Source organism: Pimephales promelas, chromosome 18 (assembly GCF_988280905.1).
Source record: "Pimephales promelas chromosome 18, fPimPro1.hap1.1, whole genome shotgun sequence".
NCBI lineage: Eukaryota > Metazoa > Chordata > Actinopteri > Cypriniformes > Leuciscidae > Pimephales > Pimephales promelas.
This window is the reverse complement of record NC_142786.1, coordinates 8579682-8603409: the sequence shown is the minus strand read 5'-3', so window position 1 is coordinate 8603409 and position 23728 is coordinate 8579682. Positions and strand designations below refer to the sequence as shown.

Sequence of the window (23728 nt, the reverse complement as noted above, 5' to 3'; positions counted from 1 at the left end):
ATACGTATGTTACCTGCAGCCTCTGTGTGTCTCAAAGACATCACTGTCATGTTTCGATATCCATTGCCTCTGGTACCAGCTGCCCTAGAACAACTTTGCAATGCCAAATAATTTTTCAAACAAGACCTCTGCAATGCCTTTAATCCTTTTCGCATCAGGGAGGGTGATGAATGGAAAACAGCCTTTTCTAACAGCACTGGGCACTATGAATATTTGGTTATGCACTTCGGGCTTGCCAACAGTACTTCCGTATTTCAATCCTTCATCAATGACATCTTTCAGGACATGCTTGATCATTGGGTAATCGTTTACATCAATGACATTCTCATCTATTCCAACACCTATGAGGAACACATCCAGTTCCAGGATTGATGATTAAAAATATTATCCAACCTTGAGTGAGTCTGTCTTCTGAAATAATGAAACAATGACAAATAAATAAAACTATTGGTTACACTATTAAGACTTTGCTTTCTTGTTCTTTTTTTAATGAATGTTTTATGAATTGGTATTCTGTTTAATGTTTTTTGTTTTATATTTGCCAAGCATTAATTTTAAAAACCTTGACATAAAATGATGTAGGGGACTATAGGGATGGAGAAATTAAACCTCTTAAAGATATGAACCTTTTCTCTGATTGTTTCGGGCAATCATTTGAAGTGCAATCAGTGTTGCAATGATTCAATGTAATAATATAATAATAATAAATGGTGGTGTAATTATTTATCGTTTTATTATTTTTATACTGCTGAATGAAATATATGGTTGTGATATTAGTAAATGAACTTGAACTTCCAACCTGTAGAGTGGTCTGGGGTCAGTTGCATAAACAATGACACAGATAATGGATGTTTCATAAGAACTATACGAACGGAAGTTACAATCTGGATGTGTCGTTTGTGCTCTCACTCTTTTTAAACTCATAGTAAACTGACAAATGATATCCCAAAATGATGCTGATTGACAGAACAAGTTTCTTTTTAGAATACATTACAATCATTCTAGATGATGACAACTCACACACTTACAATACGAGCTGCAATTCTTTGCGTTCCTGTTTAGTCTTACGCTTAACAAAAAAATATGTGTTGGATTTATTTACAAAATACATGCACCATTTTTGCATCACACTTTTTTACTAAATCCAAATTGAAACAAATTGTATGTAAAACTAACAAGAAAACCTTTGTTATAATTACATAAATGTATGAGTTCACTCAGCATTCTTTACTCTAATGCAAATAGACCAAGTAATTGCAATATGTTGACTTAACATTTAAGCTTATTCACATTAACAAGAGATAATTTGAGTTGAACCAACATAAAAGTTTAATTTATTTTAGATATTGAGCTTTTAAATCAAAAGTTACAAAGTTACAGGACTTCAAATGCACCCTTCGAAGGATCCAGCCTCGTAATTGGGACTCAGCAACTGATTTTGATGACATCACTCTGGACTTCAGATTCTCATCAGATTTTCTGTCCCATCAAATGCTCTCTATAATCTAAAGTGCCCAGCTAGGTGAATGGAGAATGGCACAAAGTGCAGAGGGGATAGGGAAAGGTTCAGACAGTGTAAATTTGCTTTCCATTGGGGTGAATATGCCTGGTTTAAGTGATTGCTCTGGTCCAGACTTGGTAGCACAGAGTTGATCATATGCGCAAGTCGGCGCATACCAGAAAACTTATGGGACCCATGTGAATTCTCCACAGAAAGCTGTATTTTGAAGCGACGAGGAGATTCAGATAGGAGAAAAACTGCTGCTTTACTGAGCTCAATGGCTCTTGCCCTGCTGTGATAAACTAAACGGTATTGGCTGTTTTAAAAAAGAGGTGGAGCTGTTTGATATGTCCCTCTCTGTTTAAGTCAAGTGGTGCTCTCTGCAGAGTCAATGCCGTCCAGCTGCACCTCTCTGGACATCTATGGGGTGGAGGGATGGAGTTGTGGGTAGGGATAGGGTGTGTTAGTTATTCTAGCTCCATCCATTAGTCCCTAATTACATCCTTTCTGGTCGTCTAACGAGGGGGAGCTAGACGTACTGATTTAGCCCATTTATTTTATTGAAAATAGCATCAAGATCTTTAACAAATGAGCCACTGCTGTTTGGATTTACCATGGTAGCCTAGCCAATCCCCTCTTGCCACCCAGTGGACATAGTACTATAAAAAGAGTGAGCTCTTCTTCAAAAGTGAGCCACTGGTGTTTGAATTCCCCAAGAGTGCTTTAACAAGTAGGTGAGTCTTAATTATCGTCATTGTAAACTTTAATTTTTTTTACACTTTTCTATAACTCTCTCTCTCTCTCTCTCTCTCTCTCTCTCTCTCTCTCTCTCTCTCTCTCTCTCTCTCTCTCTCTCTCTCTCTCTCTCTCTCTCAAATACACCATAGATAAATATTTGCATATACTTTTGATCTAACACTTCAATGATAATCGTGTAGCCTATATAGTATTTTTTGTAATTCTGTCTGTTTTTATTAAGTAGTATACAGCCTTTACTATAATATATATCTGTATATTGTAACAAACAAAAAAAAACCTATGTATATTCATGTTAGTCTATATTGAATGTAGGAGCTTGAATAGGCCTACTGTCTGTTCAGCATTCCAGAGACATATCGTTTTAATATATAAATTATTAGGCTACTGTTACCATTTTTAGGTTAATTTTAATTTTTTTGTAATAGAAATACAAATAGTATATGTGTATATTTTTTTGTACAGAAGGTCTACTCTACAGTAACTGCAGGCTGCTTTGTTTTGAAGCGCGCGAGTCTCAGGATGAGGCACGTGCGACGGGACCTTCACCTGCCGCTCACAGTTTGTATTTTACTGTGCTGGAGTTCCGCAGGTACGCGTTGAATTTATCTTCCACTTTTATTTAAGATATATTTAAGATAATTAAGTTAATCCCAAAAACATTACAGACATTCGTATATTAAAATTAATAGATTTGACTAACCTATTAACTCCGCCCTAAAAGGAGCGCAACGTGTCAACAATGTGACCCCGTATATCGGAAGCGTCAATGGCGGAACGAAACTCACCATAGAGGGTCAAGGTATTTAAAAAAGAGTCACCAATATGCTTTCAAAATGATTACTAAAATCCTTTTCTGATTTACCATGTTTTGGCTCTATTACAGTTTAGGTGCTTTAAAAAACTCTAATAGCGTCGGTGATTTTTTCCAGGTTTTGCTCAAGCCAATCAGTTCAATCTCAAAGCCAATGACCCAAACTTCGGCAACAGTGTGACGCTGGTGTCCCGAACCAGATCTGTTCCCTGTGATGTCGAGAAAGACTCCAGTCACTCCAAACAGATCATTTGTTATACAAGGTAAGCAATTTTGATTGTTCTATCTTGATTGTAGGCCAGTAATTGCATTGTTGACGCTAAAAAGAATTTATATATATATATATATATATATATATATATATAATATATATATATTATACTTTTACATGGTACTCTAATCTAAAGTAAATTGCATGCATGTGATTGGGCTTATAGCTTAAATAATTTTTATTTTATTTTAAATCAACTTCCCCCACTCAACATTGCAGGAAACATTTACTTGTCCTCTAGAAATTTGCATGTTCATTTTGTTACAAACCTATAGGCCTACCGTATGTGACTTCTTTTCTTCTGTGGAAGACATTTTTAGGAATATTCAATCAATAAAATTAAAATTAGACCTGTCCACATGACTTGTGTGCTATATTCCATGTCTTCCAAAATATATTCCATCTCCTGAAGCTCCCAAACATTATTCATGCAATTTGAAATTATTATTTTCATTTTTGCATGCACTTTCCTATAATGTTATTCCAAATTATACTAGGCTATTACTTTTTTATGTATTATATAAAAATATAATTATAAAAAATATTTTTAAGTTCTTTTGATTTGATTGTTTAACATGTTTATTATTGCAGACTTTGGTCTGTCATATGTGTGCATATTATAAATGAAGAAGATATGCATTAAGATATTTTAATTCTTTAAAATAGCTGTGCCGCACAATGATATGTAAAATGACGATGGCATATGTTTCTCTAAATAATCTTTATATTGTATTATATTCAGAGCTCTACCAGAAGATAACTATGAGTTTCGGGTCAGCGTGGATGGCGTGCCAATTCCTCTAAGTAACATTTGTTATGGTAATCAGTGGTATTACGGGTGGTGCATGTTCTATGTAAGTGAGATGGACTTCGATGTATTGCTTACTAATACATATACTCATATCTTCTCAAAATATTACAATATATTTATAAAAACATTCACTGCTTTCACAGAGCCGAACATACTATACACCTAGCATTGAAAGTATCAGTCCACTCTCAGGTCCCCCAGGTAAGTTTTGTTAGTTTTTGTCATTACTCTGCTGCTTTGGTTTATAAAAACTTATACCTTTCACAAAAAAATAAATAAAAAAATAAAAATGAAACTGAATGACCGTTAGGGACTGTGGTGACACTGCGGGGAAGAATCTTTACTGATGTGTACGGAAGCAACACGGACAAAAGCTCAAATGGCCTGAATGCAAGATTTTTAAGGTCTGGAAATATTTAATTCAACATATTTAATGGAAAAATATACCTGTATGAATGTTAAATATATTCTGTCTTGTCATAAAGTGTGTCTGAAACATGTGTCTAATGTGTTTTCTTTTAACAGAGCGTACATGGGAGGCATGCCTTGTGAACTTCTAAAACCCAATTCAGATGAAAAGTAAGTATGTCTAATTTAACTTGCTAATTTAAACATTAATTGTAAATGCACCCTCCATAAATACACATACATTCTTTCAGGTATGGCCTCTTTTTGGATTATGAGGGCAGTCAATGGGGATCCATGAGCTGTAAAATGACTGGAACGTATATTGGTGAGGACACGTTATTATTAAAACATTCAATAATTTTTCATTCACTAGATTTTTGTTAGATTAAATGTCATTGCCTTTGGTTTTCAGGTCATCACAACCTCAGTTACATTATCGACGGTCAATTTGGGAGGTCAGAGAAGTTTGATTTTACTGTACTAAACTTTACATAAAAAAAGTAGACAAAACACATATTTTCGTTTTGTAGGAGTTTGCCAGACTTTGGGGTTTTCAGCATCTCAGCACTGAATAAGCTTGCCATGTTCCAGACATACGCAGGTGTGGATAACATTTATTCTTCTTAAATAATACAGCATGGAATTGCCTGCTCAAAATCTGAAAAAAAACATGGCCGTTCTGTTTCAGAGGTGACAGGAGTTTCTCCCTCTGAGGGCAGCTTATTGGGCGGCACATTACTGACCATTCAGGGACATTACTTTGATGAGACTGACCAACCAGTCAAGGTGTTAGTAGGAGGTAACCCTTTGAAAATCTTTGTGACTAATTATAATTATCCAAATGATTATCTAAATTATTTATAAAATGATTAAATATATATATATTTTTCGAATGTATTTTTTTCCTCCTTAGGTCGTGAGTGTCAGATTCAGAAGATATCAAATGAGAGGATTGTCTGCATAACACCTGGTTATGAAAAAAACAACATGACAGTGTTTCCTGGTAAGAACGAAGTTTATCTGAAATCAGATCTTTTATGGTTATCTTATATTACTGTAACAAACTTTTCCATAGACACTGTTGGCACGACAGTGGACTTCTGCGCTCCACACGCGAGAACATTTGACTTTGACACTGTTGAAGTGTCACGACACATTATCTCAAACAAGAACATGATTCTCTTTTGTCACGTAACTGATTGTCCGTTTTCAACAGGGCATTTTAAGAGGCCATCACATAATTGACAGCAAGGAAATTCGAATTTTAACATTTTAATATTCATCTCTTTGATCATGACATAAATCTATCTAGACCAGGGGTTTCCAATTCCAGTCTTCATGCCTTCACGTTTCTTTTATCTGACGCGCTCAGTTAATGGGGGGGTAATATTCGACCATGTGTGCTGCAAAGTGCGTTCATTTTCATATTAAACATCACAACATACATTTATCATTCAGTTTAGGGCTTTTGAATTTGACAAATTAGATTAAGTGAAATGTATAATGAGTTCATATGTGGATACTATATAAATAATATAAAATAAATATTTATATGGATTTTATACACATGTATATTAAATGAAAGTATGGTAATTTATATCAAATTTATTTTAAAGAGTATATTATGGCATCAAACCTTAAACACCTCTAATATGCGTGACTTGAGTTTTGTCTGTGTTTGATGACACTGCAGGTGTTGCAGTTTAACTGATATCCTGTGCTAAGGTAGTATGGAGCAGTGAATACTGTGTAGGGACCCTGTCAATCGGGATGCACATGAGTTCATGGTGGTCATATAAAATGAGCGGGGAGGCGCAAAGACTGGAATTGGAAACCCCTGATCTCAATTACGGGGCTGTTTGCACGACACTGTTTTCAACTAAAAATGTTAAACTTTTTAAATAGTCATTTACACGACAAGGGCGTTCAACGGGTTTCAAAGTGTAAGTTTTGGACAACGGTATCCGTGTAAATAACAAAAACGTCAATCTCTGAAAACGGTGACGTCATGCGTATCACAGTGTTTCATCGCCATCTAATGGCCTGGGAGCAGAACACAGCATTTTAGTCACTGATCCTTGTGAATGGGGATCACTTTGACAATGTACATGAAAAAACTCATTGTCGTGTAAACGTACCCTAAATGAATAGCTGTAGCTGGGTTTCCATTAAAACGTGAAGCGAATCTTTTTAAAATTTGCAAAAAAAAACAAACAAAAAAAAGGAAACAAATGCAAATTAGGTGTGTTTCCATCAAGTTGTTCACGCGGATGATGGTGGTATTGTTATAACCTAGTAACCAACAGTAAATGAAACCCCTACAAACATCAAGCCAAGCCATTCGACAATTTAAGGAAAAATATAAAAAGATGAAGGCTTGTGCGGTTATCTATTTTTAAATGCCTTTGAATGAAGGATTGAATAAAGGCTTTTTATATTTTTTCTTAAATTCTCTAGTCCTAAATTGATATGTTTTATGAGTTTATAACCATTCGCACTAATTCTCGTTTTTACACAAGTCAAAAACCATCTCAAGCAAGGGTAATTCTTTTTGCAAATTAAGGGATTTTGGGCGGGGAAATTTGCATTTCCATCACTCGTTTCTGACACGATACTTCAGCATGCAAATAAAAACAGGGTAACATAGCTTGTGATTCATTTATTGATCTGCAAAAGTTTTTTTTATTAATTTAATTAAAAATTTAGTGTAATTTAAGGTAATTTTATTTTATTTCAGGTCTCCCCTACTAATTAAAAAAAATAATTAGACAACATGTAAAATGTACATTTATATTACAGTACTGCCTTGATTGTATTGAGTGATGATTATGTTTGTAGGTGGCAGAGGTTTTAAAATGGAGATGTGGAACAATTCTTCTCCAAACCTTCTTGAGGACGTCCTGAAGTATAATTCCAGTAGGCCTGGATATTCCTTCCAGTGGGTGGATTCGCTGTCGTTTATTTGGCCCAATGAAATTGATAACTTTGTGGCACGATTGAGCGGTTTCTTTGTTCCAACGGAGACCGACAACTACTATTTCCGAATCAAAGCAGACGACCGATGCCAGCTATATTTCAGCAAGACAGGTCTTCCCCAGGATAAGGTACCTGAATGACAATAAAATTATAGTTTCATAATTTTAGTAGTTATCAATGTAAGTTAATTATCTAGTTAAATGTGAGTTGGCTTTTACTCATCTCACTTGCAAAAAAAAAATACAAAACGATTCAGTATTACTCAAAATAAATAAGAAAAGTGAAATATAATCTCAGAACATAATGACACCTGCAATAATTAAATATATTAAATTACACAAATATACTTTATGTAATTAATCTCACTTTATTAACCAAAGTCTTGCTGCTGCTGTCCTTCAATGATCCACTTCAACCATACTGATAAGCAAAAATGACTTTAGATAAAGATCAAGTTTGTTTATTTTTTTAAAACAATACTGCTAAAAAAGCAATAAAGAAACTTTCTTCTCCCGCATCCTATTTTTCTTCAATCCAAAATGGCTGAACAGCCATTGTTTGAGCCGCGCTCTCAACAGGTGTGAATCTTCTGAAGAATAAAAAAAATATATAAATTGTGTAAAATAGCCTTTACATTACCCAAATTTTATTGTATTTTTTGTTATTAAAAAGCAAACAAGCAAGCCCAGCCCAGGTGAAAAAGACAAAAGTAAGCAATTAGGTTACACAAGTAGTTACTATTTTAGGCAGTAACACAATATTGTAATGCCTTACATTTAAAGTTACTACAGTTACAATGCCTGTTCGCACATTGACATAAAAAGGTAGTTTGTGACGTAAGAAACACCAGCCATTTAAAACGTATTTTTTTTTTTTTTTTTACTGGAGTTTCAAGAAGAAAATTCTCTTGAAATAAATATTCATATTTATTCATATTACTCATATTAAAAATACCATAAAGACATATAAACAACATTAAAATTAATATTGTTTAACTTTAAAAAAGTGTGATTTAATGTAAAGCAAATGTACTAAACTAAAAATACATATATTTTATACTAATTATATATTTTATGAAATAAATTCAACACACTATATTACTATTTAAAAAAAATCAAAGCCATATTTCTAACCAAGCTGGCTCCAAATTTGAAGTTGATATCACAAAAATTGAGCCTAGAGGTTTTAAAGTAACACTTCCATGGTAACACAATGTCCTTCAAAACTGGTTTACAGGAAGAATTTTGAGTATTTATGCTTTCGAGGATACCTGTTACAATTTAATACCGTATACATAATATTTTTGTAAAATGCAGTGTAACATTTTAATTTTAATATGGAATATTTGTATTAAATTCTGTGTACATTTTTTTTTTTTTGTTATTTCAGGTTAAGATTGCATCACAGCCTTACCGAACTAGCAGTTTCTTCAGCTATAACACTCAGAGGTCAGACGTCATGCACTTAGAGAAAGGAAAACTGTAAGTAAAGGTTCCCAAATAATACATAATGATCAAAAGTCATCATAAATATATGTTCTAAATAACTCTTTTAGTCATTATTATTGTTTTATCCAATATACCCCCATCTTGGATATAAAATGATTGTCTGCACATGAAAAATCTTTCAATGTGCTACAGGTACTACATTGAGATTCTAGTGCAAGAGTATGGAGGAGCAGCATCAGTGGATGTGGCCTTTTTCAAAGAGATCAGCCCTTTCACAGTCCAGCAGACAATTGAAGCTGTTAATGAGAGACAACAGATTAACGCGTACTATAATGTAGCACCTGAAAAACAGGTAAGTGAGCTCACAGATGCGTTTTAGGGAAAGGAAGGGGCTTAGGAATTAATTTCCTGCATTGCATCTGCAGAAACTCAGTCTCAGAGAAAAGCTCCTCTACCTGCTATATGTCTTTTTTTTTTTCTTTATTGTTTTAGGTGGTTCGTTTCATGGGGTGGATGCTAGTAACTCCCATTAGCGAGGTCCAGACTCTGAGAATCAGAAGTGATTGTTTCTCTCTGAGCAACTGTGAAAACACATACTACTTCCTGGCATATGGAGATCTTAAAACAGGTGCATTAGTTCACACAGCACTATAAATTATCCTCATTTTTGCATTTACGCTTTTGCTCTTCCTCTAGAGACGTCTTTTTGTTAGCATGTTTGTATTGTTTACTGGAGTTGCTTTGCACATTGTAGGGCCGATCCCAGTTAGTGCATCGGCGATGGAGTTGCAGAACGCTCTGAATGATTTGTGGACGATTAAACCAGACAGCGTTACAGTCACAAAGCTAGAACTGGACAATGAGTCACTGTACAATGTGACATTCAACTCTAACAGAGGTGTTTATTTTTTACCACATTTAATTACATACTTTATATGTAGGCTATATTTTAATTCAAACATTGATTCTTATTTACGTTATCAGTTATTAGGGTGTTTTATGTTACCGGTGATGTTGTATACCATTTAAGAATTTTTTTTTTTTTTTTTTTTATCTCAGGTGACTTTAAGGATCTTGATTACTTGATCATGGGCTCAGATACTAACATCACAGTTACTGAGGACGTGAAAGGCCGGGCCAGCATGGAGACGTTCACACTGCTGTGGGGTGGAGTTCCGTCCATCCCTCTGCCTTTCAATGCTTCTGCAGCTGAGGTTTTTGCTTGTTTTATATTTCTTAATATTTACCATAGAATAAAATGATAGCCATTACAGTCCTGTGTACAAACAGTTTGAATGCTTTATTAAAGGTGTATTCAGCATTAGAAATGATGATCAGCGCTAAATGTCCAGCAGAGATTCCGACCATGGAGAACACTAATGTGAAATTTTTCAGAGATTATGAGACCACCACCACAGGGGTGAGCAGATGATCATGTTCTACATGCAGAGGGCATGCCTACCTAATTGAAATCAAGTCAAGTTTGCCTTGAAAATAATGTATGGCATTACGTGTAGCATTATAGACATCGGTTATTTTGTTGAAAACATCACATTTTTGTCCAGTTTTTAGAGCTTTCTTCTTATCAAACAGTTTTCAGGTGATCTAAGCCGCAGAGGGGTCCGGGTCACTGATTCGGAGGCTTTCTGTGGCCGCTGGTCTCTGAAGAATCCAGAGATTCTCTTCAATGTCAATGACATTACAACATCCGGAGCTGTCTACAACCCAATACAGCTACGAACATACAACACTGTAAGCTCCACTAAACACCTCAGTAAATCATCCTTACTAATAGATTTTTCTCAGCATATGAACTTTTCAAAGATAAAAACTGTTATCTATTTTTTTTTTGTAGCTCTGTTTGGCCTACAAAGGGCGTCTGGTGAATGAAGTGGGAATATCGTTCAGTTACACGACTGCAAATAATGTCCGGGAAGAGAACATACGAATCTCTGTGCAGTTTGACTCAACGGATGAGTACGTTTAATCTACTGAACATACAGCAATCTGATTGTCTCTACTCTAGTAACCTAGACGTTCCCATTCAGTCTGTCACGTTCAACGATACAGATGTATTGGGGTCCCTATGGAAAGCGCCACAGCCGCTGAACTGTGTAACAAGTGTCGGAGATGCAGAGACTGGCAAGCTATAGCGTTCCCTTATGGCAACTGCCCACACATAGTTGGAACCGACCCAGTGCCCCATGTAAGCCCAAGTAGAGTAGTCCTCCATACCAAAGGGATGGAAGGGACAGGGCTTACTCTGGGGATAGTCGTAGCTGCTGTTCCTCTAATGTGACATTTAACAGGGGGAAGAGTGCTTCAGATCTCAACTCCCTTTGCTTTTCAGCCAAGACCAGTCTTGTTAACGCTGGAGAAGTGTGCCCAGTCCAGTGGAGAGGGAAGCTACGGAGCTTGAAGGCTGTCTTTATAAATGTTATGTTGGATTTCAAGTCTGCATATTTTGCACTGTATTGTACTCACGGGAAGAAACAGACTCAACCACATACTGTAAATGCACTCCACCTGTGGAATGTCCACGTTAACCTTGCTGGCCCCGCCATTAAGAGGGAAGTTAGAGTAGAGTAGGCAACAGAGCAGCTTCGGGCATTAAAAGGTGCCTTTCACGACTTCTTAACCTGCTCATGAACCTTCGGGAAGAAAGGCACTCTGGCGGAACGTGGCTGTGAACTTTGCGTCGCACCCAGGAACCAAACTTCCTACCGTGAGTGCTGAACTGGTTTGTCTCCAGAGGACAAAAGCCCACTTTACGATGCATGGATTGACATCCAGTCCAAAGTCAGGAACCGACAACATACAGAAACACATGGACGGAAAGAGAAACGCATGGACGGAAAGGCATCTTTATAAAGATCCTTGCCGCCCGTGGTCACTCGCTTTGGAAATCTTCTCTGAATGTTGAAGTGCAGAGGGGTGAGACACTGCAATCTCCGTGCACAGCAGGCTGGATGCAAATCACCTCTGGATGTGCCCTCACACCGGCAGAGAGATCTCCCACGACAAGCTGCTTCAATTGAATTGAAATTGAATGAGCGATCGCTGTCACAACTGCTCTGTTCTGAAGAAAAGTAAGAATGAATTGAGGAATGCCAGTCATATTTGTACCTGCATGTCCGGGTGGGCGTGATTTGGCATGCAAATCTCACTGGCCAATTTCCTTTGGCTCGTTTAGTTACCACTTGGAGGTGATTGGGCTCCCAGGTCAGACCCTAATACGCCAGTTTCAACGTAAAGCCGAACGTGACTTACTGAATGGGAACAAAATGATACCAATATCAAATACATTTTTGTTGTGAGTATAATATAAAACTGAAATTGTAATTCTCAGGTGGAACTACAAGTGTGTGGATCTCCTGAGCTCCATCCAGACAAACTACGAAGGCTCCAACTACCAACTTTTCCAGTTCAGTGTGTATGGAGTGGCAAACTCTGTGTACTTCATAGATGCTGTTCACATTGGACGTACAATCACTGCTTTGGATTCTAATGGTAAATAGGAATTGAATTTTGAATGGTGGCATGGATGTAAACATGCTGGATAATTTATATGATAATTAGGTGATCTATTGGCAAAGCTATTTTTAATTATTAAATCATTTAAAATATTTTAAAATGTAATGTTCTATTATCTCTCTCCACTTCAGTTATAATCCATAGAAGAAGACCACCGGCTCTGGCCAGTTCAGGACTTTTCTTTTCAAACATAATTGTGAGCAAACAAGCAAATGCTTCACAAGTCAGCTATGAGATCACCGCGACACCTTACAACTGTGGCTTTGGTGTCCCACTGTTTGAAATAGGCTTTCTGAAGGTAAGTTAGAAGGTATAAAATGGCTGTTTTGAAGCGCTGGATGTTGCTGATCTTTTTAATGTTATAAGTGATGGTTGGCAACAAAATTTGCTTGTCATTTGAGTTTTTCCTGCAGATTGTGTTGTTAAGTGATCCATGTTCTCAAACTTCAGTCTTCATTTATGTCCAACAGAAGATGCCAAACAGAACAGGAGACCAACTGATTCAAAGCCAAGGGAATGCCACTGTCACCATTATGCGCCCTCAGAAAGCAAGCCCCCCTCTTACAGGAACCTTTAACGTTGAGTTCTTAGGTCGGCGTGTTGAAGGTAAGCATGTTGGCTGTGGGTTTATCTGTCACTTTGTTGTGTAGCTGCTGGAAATCATTTAGTACATTGAATTTCATGTAGTTGCACAGCAGATTCTTGATGTCTAACACTGTTAATCATGTTTCAGGCCCAAAACTTATTTAGTAGAATAGTGAACTCGACTTATTTCTACATAAACCACCATCTCCCAAGTTTATCTGTTTTTTCATGTGGTATGTGCATTGTGTTCCCAGGCCTGGCAGTAGACATCAGTGCTGCGGACCTGCAGTACTCTCTGCAGGGGATCCCAGAGCTTGGCCAGCTGCAGGTGCAGAGATCTGGAGACTGTAGAGGCTACAGCTGGTACATACAGTGGCTCACCATCCCTGGAAATCAGCCTCTGTTAAAGGCAAGAAAGAGTTCAGAGCGCTATTACAATAAAATTAACTGAGGTTTACAAAATGGCAAGGGAACTGATCTTTTTTTTTGAAGTGTTTGTTTAAAAAAATGTGAACAATTTATTAATAATATAACAAAGTCAAAATGGAAAGGTCTTTGCAACCCATTTTTACTTCTGCAATGTGAAATAATTAAAAGAGAAAAGTTATTCAATGAAAAAATAAAATAGGGCCAGTCTTGAGTGTATGCAGTGGGTACGAATATCTTAAGGAGAACAACTGTTTAAGAAATGATTGAGCACCAAATTAGTAGTTCAGAATGATTTCTGAAGGATATGCAGCATTGGTGAGCATAAGAGACTTTGAAAAACCATACTAACCCCAACTTTATATCTTAATTGAATCAAACTTTTAATTTTATACCTGGCTGATTTAACATTTCTTGATAATTTCAACCAGGTCAATGCTTCCAATGTGGTTGGTGTGAACCCTTCATTGACGTCATATGAGATTGTGCAAGGAGGCCTCTTCAAACAGAGAATTATGGGAGACTTTCTGCGCGTGCCTGCAAACAAACCACAGGTGAGTTTCTTACTCACTGCTTTTGCTGCAATAATGTTTGTCCAATATATATTGTTCATATAAATGCAGCTTCTTTTTAAAGCTCTTCCTCATGTTACCTGATGCAGTGTAGCATGCAGATTTCAATAGCGTTACATAGCGGGTCAGGTTCAGGGCCTGTCCGGTTGTTACTCTGTTTGAACATCCACTGTTCTAGGGATTTTGCATGTTGAGAGGATAATGGCTGAACTGAAGATTTTTTAAATTTATTTTCTATTTTAGTATTGTGTTGGGTTTCCTTTTAAATCCTCTCCTCTTAAATGTAAACTTTCTGGGTTTAGGATGTCTAATGACAGAAATGTATATTTATGTGCTTATCTTTAAGGTGGAAGTTTTCATCAATGGTATTCCATCACGGTGCAAAGGGGACTGTGGTTTCATCTGGAGTGAGCTAAAGACCCCAACAGTGACCGGGATCTCGCCTACAGAAGGTAGAGAAGAGTAAATGATCAAGTATTACATAAAAGCTGTCATCTCCATTCATAATGGTTTATATTACTGATATAACTTCAGGATCCAGCAGTCTTGGAACAGTTCTTACCATAACTGGATCTGGTTTTGATGGTGGAAACGTCACTGTAAAGATTGGAGATGTGGAGTGCTCTGTTCTACATTTTACCAGTAAGTCAAAACACAGTACTGTCCTAAAATCAGATGAAAAGCTGCATTCAGATGGCATATCACTTTTTGTTAAAAGATTCTTTCTTTTAGGAGACAACAACTTTTTTTGTTGTGCACTTTGATCTTTACAAAAAGTTATATTACACACTGCATTAAAGGTAACATATTAAAAAAAGTATAATAGGCACTAATAATTATACTATGCTTTTCCAAGCAGTTACTATGAATTAATACTGAGGCCTTCAAGCTTTAAAAATAATACAAAGCTCCATAAAAGTATCATAACAATGGAATACAAAGCACAAGTTTTCAGATGCCATATGATTGTTTTGTATGAGAAATCATTATTCATTCCCTCCTTTTATTTTTCACACAACACAAAAAAAAGTTTAGATAAATCATGTAAATCATGAGTAAATGGGTAAATCATGACACAGCTTTAATTTTTTAGTAAATTTTTCCTCTATGCACCATTTAAGTGAACTTCTGTTCAAATTATTTATTTGTGTTTCAGATACTTCTATAACCTGCCAGGTCGGTCCTGCAAGTGCAGGTGTACAGCCGGTCTCTCTGAGTTTCTCTGTGCTGGGAAATGCCCAATACCAATATAATAACAGCTTGTTCACACATCTGTTAGGAGTGACTTCCATAAACCCCACAACAGGAAGTATAGCAGGTACACGTAGCATTACAATTCTCTACATATGGAAGAGTGTAATATATATATGAAGAGTTCAGATGTAAAAGCCTCTAAGTGCCATTTGAAATTTTCTTCTAGAATGATAATTTTTATCAAGCTTGTATATTTAAGTTCAGTGATTTCACTTAAGTGGCAATGATAATTAATTACCTATTAATTGTTATTTAAGTGAAATTACTGAACTTAAATATACAAGTTTGATAAAAATCATCATTAAAGAAGAAAATTTCAAATGGCATTTAGAGGCTTTTGCATCTGAACTCTTCGTATATATATATATATATATATATATATATATATATATATATATATATATATATATATATATATCAACTGCACAAGTTGATTTCAATACTGGATTTGGTGTGTCCAAAATCTGCTTACCGATGTTATCCCATCATATCTTATAACCTTTACTTACAATTAGCTACTAGCATGATCTTCTTTTTTTTTTTTTTTTTTTTTTTTGTATGGCTTCGCAGGAGGGACGATTCTGACAGTGTCAGGCTATGGATTCAGGAATGATACTGCAGTCACCATTGGCACTCAGCCATGTAACATTATAGAAGTGGAACTTTTCCAGCTGAGATGCACAGTTCCTGCTGTAAGTAAAGAGCTTGATTTCCCATGAAGATTTCCAGAAAATAGACAAATTCTAAATGGGGTTATAAATCGTTTACATTTTGTAATAGAATATACAATGTATTATTAATAATATTGTTTTATTAGTATTATCAACAGACTCCTATGGTCGAATTCACTAAACCGTTCCACAACTTCAAATATGTTGCATCCCTATGCTCCACAATCTGGCATTTGGAACAGACTAGAAAAATGGGAAATTGTCACATGCAAATTACACAAAATGTAATCCATGAGTGCATCTGGTTTAAAATAAAATAAAATGAAATGAAACTATGGAGGGGAACAAAACGCAAACAATTATTGGTGGATCCTATTGCATAGAAGAGATAATATTCCACATCCAGGCACTCAGATTGATTTTCATCTTTAAAAAGCATTTACTGGGACAGGGCAATATATCTAAAACTTACATAAATATAAATATATATGCGATAGGATTTACAATTGTTTGCAGTCTTAGTGAATTTCCCCCCTTAAAGGGTAAGTTCACCCAAAATAACTAACCTTTAAATGTAAAAAAAATAAACCTTATGCTGTACAATACTGAATCCATGGAATTTTTATTCATGAATCTTGTGTATGACATCAATCAGGGGTCGGAAGGTGAACAGACAGTAACAATGACCACGGCAGAGATGACAGCAATATCAAATGGCTCTTTCACGTATAGCAGCGCTCTGACGGCCTTAATCACATCTCTGAGCCCACAAACTACACCAGTATTTGGTAAGATATTTTTATCAAATTTCAGGGCAGATATGTTAAACACTCCATGTATTCCCTGGGCAGGGGCGCAACTACCCAGCTTCAGAGGGGTATGCAGCAACAATTTTAGCGCCCCCCCCCCAAAAAAAAGGAAAAATAAATGTAATGTAAGTGTGCTGTGTAATAAGCGAGTAGGAAGAAATGAGAGCTAACAGAAAAAAATAAGTGCAAAATTGTTGTTTATTAACACAATTAAACTATAGCTACTCCACCTTGATGAACCCCCCCCTAAGAAAACTATAAGCTCCATTGGAACAGAAATAGCAGTGTTTCTCACAGGATTTTAGGTAAAACTGTGGTAGGTGGACCTCAGTTTCTTTAGGGGGGTTCGGGGGCATGCTCCCCCGTAAGAAAATTTTGTGTTCTGTAATGTTAAATTCAGCAGTCTGGTGCACTTTGAGAGTTCAAAATTAAAAGCTCCAACCCATATTCAGGGTGCAAATTAAACAGAGAAAAATTTGAACCTCTTTTAGTTAGTGTCTGTCTACATTACACTACTACATAATAATAGTTAGTTATAATATTAATCCCATGATAATAGCCATAAAGGCTATTGTAAAACAAATGCACAGAAAAATAAAGGAGACTTCCATAATTAGTTTTGCACTAATTTCTATACTTGAAAGATATAAGCGCATAATGACATATTTCATGGGCCAGTGTGTCAGAAAAAAAAACTAAAGCTGACTTTTTTTGACCAATGCATTACACCAGCACAGCGCCGCCAATTAAGCAAAAAACGAAACAAAAACAAACAACAAACAAATGGGCCGCCGATGTATGAGTTTTGTGGGCCGTTAAGACAAATAAATTAAAAAAAGGATGAAATGTATTGGCTGAAAAGCACGTCGGCCCAGCGGGAATCTCCCGGTAGTCCCGATGGCCACCGTCCACCGAGATATAGATAGCCTACATGCCTGGATGTCACATTTTAAATCCTACCTGTTGGCTTTCAGCAATGCATGCAGTCATTTAGCTGCTGTCGCATCAATTGACATGCCATCTCCTTTTCTCTCTTTCTTTTTCTATTTTTAGCCCCACAGCTTTTTGTTTTATCCATCTTTTTCGACGACAACTCGCTACTCGTACCTGCTCGCTCAGCGCTCACGGCGCCCCCGCCCGCTCGCGGTATTACCCGCCCCCCTTCTCCATAAGGGCGCCTACTCTAGCCTGGCTGTTAGTCCTCTAAAATTTTATATAACATTGAAGGAATGCAGAAATGATTTAGAAACGCACAACGGCAGCTACATATAGAAATACAATATAGCCTATATATAATTTTTTTTTTTTTACCATCGCTTTGGCGCCCCCCATTGTGCTGCGCCCCTATGCGCCGCATATAGCGCATACCCACTTTTTGCGCCACTGTCTCTGGGGATTGAACCCATGGCCATTAAACGTTAAAGAAGCTGGGCCCTTTTCATTAGACATTACATTAGACCCAGACCGCGACTCTGACAAGTACCCTGAATTGTTTTAGATGTTCAAATATGTTTTTCAATACATATTCATCTTGTTAAATTTGGTGCCCTATAGTTGGTCTCTCTCTTTCTATGTTTGCAAACAGTCAACAACCGATTGTGTTTTGATCTGAGATTAGAGTAATCCGATACTCTGTCTGTTCCCTTGCCTTTATTCACAAGAATGGCGACGAGTAGTAAATAAGAACAGCCAAGCTTTCAGTTAATTTCATTCAAAGATTAAATCACTTCAACATACAGTACAACATGTTTGGCCCCAACAGCATGACGATACATTCTTATTTGTAGCATTTAGTTTTGCTTCTTTTTTGGAATTTGATAATTCCAAATCAGCGGTTGGGAAACACTGTCTTAGATCAGCGAGGACCAAGGCTGTAAGTTTTACAATGCAATGTGAACCATGTCTTATGTTTCTTTTTTAATATAAACGTTACCGCCAAAATACATTTTTACTCCGTTTGTGATTGTACGTTTCGGACCATTAATGTAAGAAGGAAATACTGTGTTGTGATTTTGATCAGCTGCCTTTATTCCAAAAAGCCTGTAGTCACGGCTACCCTTTGAACTGCTGATAGTAGTTCAAAGGGTAGCCGTGACAACAGTAGGCTACAATTTCGAGATGTGCGTGACAAAAACTGTAGAAACTGTCAACATAAAAAGTTTCCAACCTATAATTAATGAATTTCACTGCTTTCAAATTCGAATTAAACACTGGTTAGCTTCTGTTCTTAGAGAGACATGACAATGAAGGTGAAAGTCATGGGATACAAACAAGCATACAAACAAACAAACAAACAAACAGATAGAAGGACATTCAAGTGTCAAGTGTTTCTTTCCCACCCCATTGTTCTGATCTGCATTTTCATCCTGGTTACAGCATTAAACCCCCATATGGCTTCCAGTCCAGACAAACTTCAGCTAACAGCGCTTTCCAGTACTTTTGTACACAGTACATAATTAAACTGGCTTTAGCTGATGTCACACAATCAGAAAACCTGGTTTGTCTGCAGTGAAGGGCGATCAGTAACGTGATTTTTCTTAAAAGGACCTGTCAACAACACTGAAATCTGCTCTAAAATGGTGTTCTCGCCCCTCACAATCTTACAAGAACAGTGATTAATTTTACTTTGTTTTCACTGATCTTTTTTGATAAAGGGCACAGGATTCTCACCATCTTGGGCACAAATTTTGGGGCACAGGCTAATGGCAGTTCTGTTTTGATTGGTGAAGCTGAGTGTGAATTGCTGCATTGGACCAATGAAAACATCACCTGCCTGTTACCCACACTTCCCCCAGCTGTGTACAATGTCCGTGTGAGAGTCGGAAACCAGGGTTACACTTTAACCAGGTCTCATATCACTTACTATACGCCATAACATCAGATTTCAAACTATTTAAATAATATGCTACTAATGTAGAATGAATTTTTAAATTGCATTTACAGCGACACTTAATCATAAGTGAAATTTTTAAAAGTGATTAAATGTTTTTGTGTTTATGTTTGCAGTGCTGGCCTTAATACCACCATAAAGTATGTTCTAGATGTCACAAGTTTTTCTCCATCTCTGGGGTCTTTGTATGGCGGAACCACCATCACTATCACCGGCTCCGGGTTCAGCCCTGTCACAGCAGACAATAATGTCACTCTAGGTAAGGCAAGACTACAATGGACAAAAGTATATATCAACATTCTTTAAAATATTCCCCATGTTTAAAACTACCTTGAAATACTTTGATTTAGTCTTTGATGTTTAACAGTGTATTACTCAAACCAGTCGTTTCCAGATCATTCAGTACTGTAGTCGCATTGTGCGTTTTGTACAGGTGACACACAATGCCGAGTGACAGCCGTTTCAGATCATCAACTTGAGTGTGTGACCCAGTCTAGAGATAAAACACACACCGTGACGAACCAAGGTTTCCACCCCGGTAATATCTCTTTACTTTTATCTCTTTTTCTGTCACGCACACAATACCTGAAAACATCAGAGACAATGAAACAATGGCTGAGACAGACTTATCAAATACACTAGAGCTGCCAGCAAAAAAACTAAATACATGATATTTCATAGCACTTATTGAGCGGATGAATTTAGACTTCACTTTTTCTTGTTATAGTCCATGAAAATCTTGACATAGTTAAATAATAGCATACAGAATTTTCAATAGCATTGAATGCTAGTGATTGCTTGCTTAATTTGACATTTTTCTTATCAATTTGACTGTCAGCTCTGTTCATCAATTTTTTTGACATTTTGAAATATATTCTAGTTTTCCCTCTCAATCAGTGCAGAATATGTGAAAATGTACACAGATTCTGATATTTAAATTCAAGGTTCCTGAAGTCATTAAAATTCTGCAATAGCAGGGATTTTTTTAATACCCCCTAGTCCCAATTTGTCAAAGAAATTAATTATGAGTATCTTGTGGCCTCAAGATAGTAACTCGTGGCCTCAAGATTGTAACTAGTAACTCGTGGCCTCAAGATAGTATGTTGTGGTCTCAAGATAATATGTCTTGGTCTCAAATTAGTATTTCTATCCTGAGGCCACGTTTTACTACCTTGAGGCCAAGAGATAGGAGGGGGCTCTGTAAATAAATACCAGACCTGGATAAGTCATAATAATTTAAGAAATAAAAAAGTAAAGAAAAAATGGTAACACTTTAAAATAAGTTCACATTTGTTAACATTAGTATATTAGTTTATATTAATAATAACATAACAATAAATAAAGAATTTTTTACAGCATTTATTAATATTGTTCTTAGTTCATGTTAGTTCACAGTGCCTTGTTAAGTAATGTTAACAGATAAAACTTTTGAATAAAAAAATGCACTAGTACTGTAAATATTAAAATTAACATTAATAAATGCTGTAGTACTGTTTATTGTATGTAATGTTAAAAAATGAGACAATATTTTAAAGTAAAAAAACAAGCTAAAAAATATGGAAATTAATAAAGTTTTAAAACGTAATGGAGAAATGCTGGAAATTAAAATTAAATGGAAATAAATATTATAAAATATTAAAAGGTCATGAAAAAATTTGAACACTGAAATGAACAAAATATTAAAGTAATGGTAATGAAAAAGTAAAAGTAAATGATCCTGAAAAATGTATGGAGATTTGAACAGTCTATATACGTGTTCTAATTATGCTGTTCTAATTATAAAGTATTTATTTAGATAGAAATTACTTTTTTTTTAGGTGGAAACTATGAAATGATTCTAGTCTGGAAAATGTCCCTACATATTGTATATTGTCATAAAATATGCTTGCTACATGTGCTTGTTTGCCCACTTGTATAGTGTATGGTCAGGGTTACGCCTGGAGTCCCTCTGCGATAATAGCCTCAGTGGGGGACACAGTGGTTTGGCGTTGGGACGCTCCAGCTTTTGTGCCTGGTCTGAGCTACAGGGTCTTCAGTGTGTCCAGTCCCAGCAGCACAGACTATGATGGCATTGCTTTCAGCAGTGGAGACACAGGAACTGCCAAAGGTACAAAAACTACTATCAGACAAACTGTGTGTTAAACCTGCTCATTCTAATTTACATCAAGCAGACAACAACTACATAAACGGTTTGTGAGCCTTAAAACTTTTTTGAAAACCAGTCCTTTCTTAAAAAATTACATTTTGTAGTCTAATTCTTTTAAAGAGATCCTATCTAACTAGAGGAATCAAAAAACACAAATCATGAGTATTAATATTTGTAAATAATTAGATGGTGTTCATAAATATGCAAGGTAATTTATAAATATAATTTATTTGAATATAAATACTATAAATAAAATTGAATTATTTTGCCAGAAATCTTTATAGACAAGTTAAGCATTTTTTTAATCCGCCCAAGTATTGTTATTTTTATTTTTTTATTCATTTATCAGTCTAAAGTTGTTTTCCTAAACACAAATTAGTTGCCTAAAGGCACTATCTTATTTTCTGTATAGTTACTTTGCAATAATTTGTATAGTGAACTTATCTATACAAAGACATTTGAATTTAACTGAATTGAATTATTAAGTTGTGATTCTCCACAGAAAAGTATTTTCAATACATATATATATATATATATATATATTTTTTTTTTTTTTACTTTTTAAGCTGTTTCTTACTTTTACTCTCAATGGCTGCCAGCTTGAATTTATTTTACATATTTTTTTTATTTTTTGCTAAATGAACATTATGCCATCTTAGGCATACATACGTCACATAGGCATAGGTACAATATATTGACTCTGAAACAGTGTATGCGGCTTTTGATTGCCCTGATCTTTGTGACATTAGAGACTGGTCTTCGGGGAAATGTGATTAAACACCCCTAATCCAGACAAGCATTTGGTTTGTGAGAGTGTCAGATTTCATGAAGAATAAACCCAAGGTCTGTAATTAACTATAATTACAACATTACACTCCAGTCATTGAGCAGAAAACAATGTATGTTGCTATATCGCTAGACAAACATAACAAATGCTTTTGCCGTAAATGTAAGTTGTTATTCCTGTAAAGTACAATGAAAGCTGGAGGTGTGACGCTAGTTTGATTAAGGATGAACAAAATGTGATCTTGTTGTGTCTGTTTTATTATTAGGGTTTTTCGCCTATCGTTTCACCTCTCCTGGAGTTTACTACTACAGCAGCGGTTACATCGACTCTGGCAACCAGAAGACGCTGCAGGGAGTAGTGACTGTTATGCCTCGGGAGAAAAGCACGGTGGGGCTTCAGGTGTTTGTGACAGGAATACAGGCCTCTATTAATATAGGTACAATGACAACCTATATTCATAAGTAATTTAACTCAACATTACATTCAGATTTTCACATTTCAGCATAAGCTGAAAGTTTGGGGTAAGAAATTGGAAGGTAAAATCGTCCTAATTGTCATTTGTTTCTCCCCAGTTGCAGGACAAATGAACTCATCTGACTCTGAGTGTATGACCACTTTAGACTGTTTTCAAGATCAGCTGGAATTGAACGAGACCTCAGATAGTCACTACTTCAGTTTTATTTCTTGTGCCAGCCCCATTGTGAACCACATTACGCCTGACCATGGTACCACACATGACATCATCAACATCAATGGATCTGGCTTTAGCAACATTAACTGTGCAAACGAGGTGAGCTTCAGTGGTCAGCTATGGCATTAACGCTGCTTTAAGGTTGTTGTTTTTTTAATACCATGCATAAAATGTCCCAAACGTCTGACAAATGTCAATACATTACACGGCAAATCATTTTTAAAATGATTTACTTATTATTTTCCACTTAAAATACATAAATAGTTAAAGAAAAAACTGCCATCACAATACATAAAAAAGTACACAAATACTTATAAAACAACAACAAATACATATGCGTTCATATACATAAAATGCACACATATAGACATACAGTAC

At 36.0% G+C, this 23728-nt stretch overlaps 1 protein-coding gene across 1 annotated transcript in view; it reads left to right on the top strand.

Annotated features, from left to right (window-relative positions):
* Positions 1–2985: 2985 nt before the first annotated feature.
* LOC120483726 (fibrocystin-L) overlaps positions 2986–23728 on the top strand; it is a 44165-nt gene continuing 23422 nt past the window's right edge. Inside the window, exons 1-36 of the mRNA XM_089122744.1 lie at positions 2986–3059; positions 3190–3334; positions 4085–4196; positions 4297–4354; positions 4464–4557; positions 4679–4732; positions 4813–4886; positions 4974–5016; positions 5092–5162; positions 5250–5360; positions 5475–5564; positions 7400–7665; positions 8927–9018; positions 9178–9337; positions 9478–9613; positions 9740–9883; positions 10045–10199; positions 10295–10405; positions 10579–10737; positions 10841–10962; positions 12335–12495; positions 12651–12817; positions 12990–13125; positions 13359–13513; positions 13962–14084; positions 14449–14554; positions 14637–14744; positions 15259–15420; positions 15927–16048; positions 16683–16815; positions 19491–19683; positions 19843–19985; positions 20160–20264; positions 21645–21833; positions 22925–23095; positions 23232–23449. Coding sequence (XP_088978870.1) covers positions 4188–4196; positions 4297–4354; positions 4464–4557; positions 4679–4732; positions 4813–4886; positions 4974–5016; positions 5092–5162; positions 5250–5360; positions 5475–5564; positions 7400–7665; positions 8927–9018; positions 9178–9337; positions 9478–9613; positions 9740–9883; positions 10045–10199; positions 10295–10405; positions 10579–10737; positions 10841–10962; positions 12335–12495; positions 12651–12817; positions 12990–13125; positions 13359–13513; positions 13962–14084; positions 14449–14554; positions 14637–14744; positions 15259–15420; positions 15927–16048; positions 16683–16815; positions 19491–19683; positions 19843–19985; positions 20160–20264; positions 21645–21833; positions 22925–23095; positions 23232–23449 — 4341 coding nt within the window. The 5' untranslated portion in view covers positions 2986–3059; positions 3190–3334; positions 4085–4187. The remainder of the gene's footprint in view (positions 3060–3189; positions 3335–4084; positions 4197–4296; positions 4355–4463; positions 4558–4678; positions 4733–4812; positions 4887–4973; positions 5017–5091; positions 5163–5249; positions 5361–5474; positions 5565–7399; positions 7666–8926; positions 9019–9177; positions 9338–9477; positions 9614–9739; positions 9884–10044; positions 10200–10294; positions 10406–10578; positions 10738–10840; positions 10963–12334; positions 12496–12650; positions 12818–12989; positions 13126–13358; positions 13514–13961; positions 14085–14448; positions 14555–14636; positions 14745–15258; positions 15421–15926; positions 16049–16682; positions 16816–19490; positions 19684–19842; positions 19986–20159; positions 20265–21644; positions 21834–22924; positions 23096–23231; positions 23450–23728) is intronic.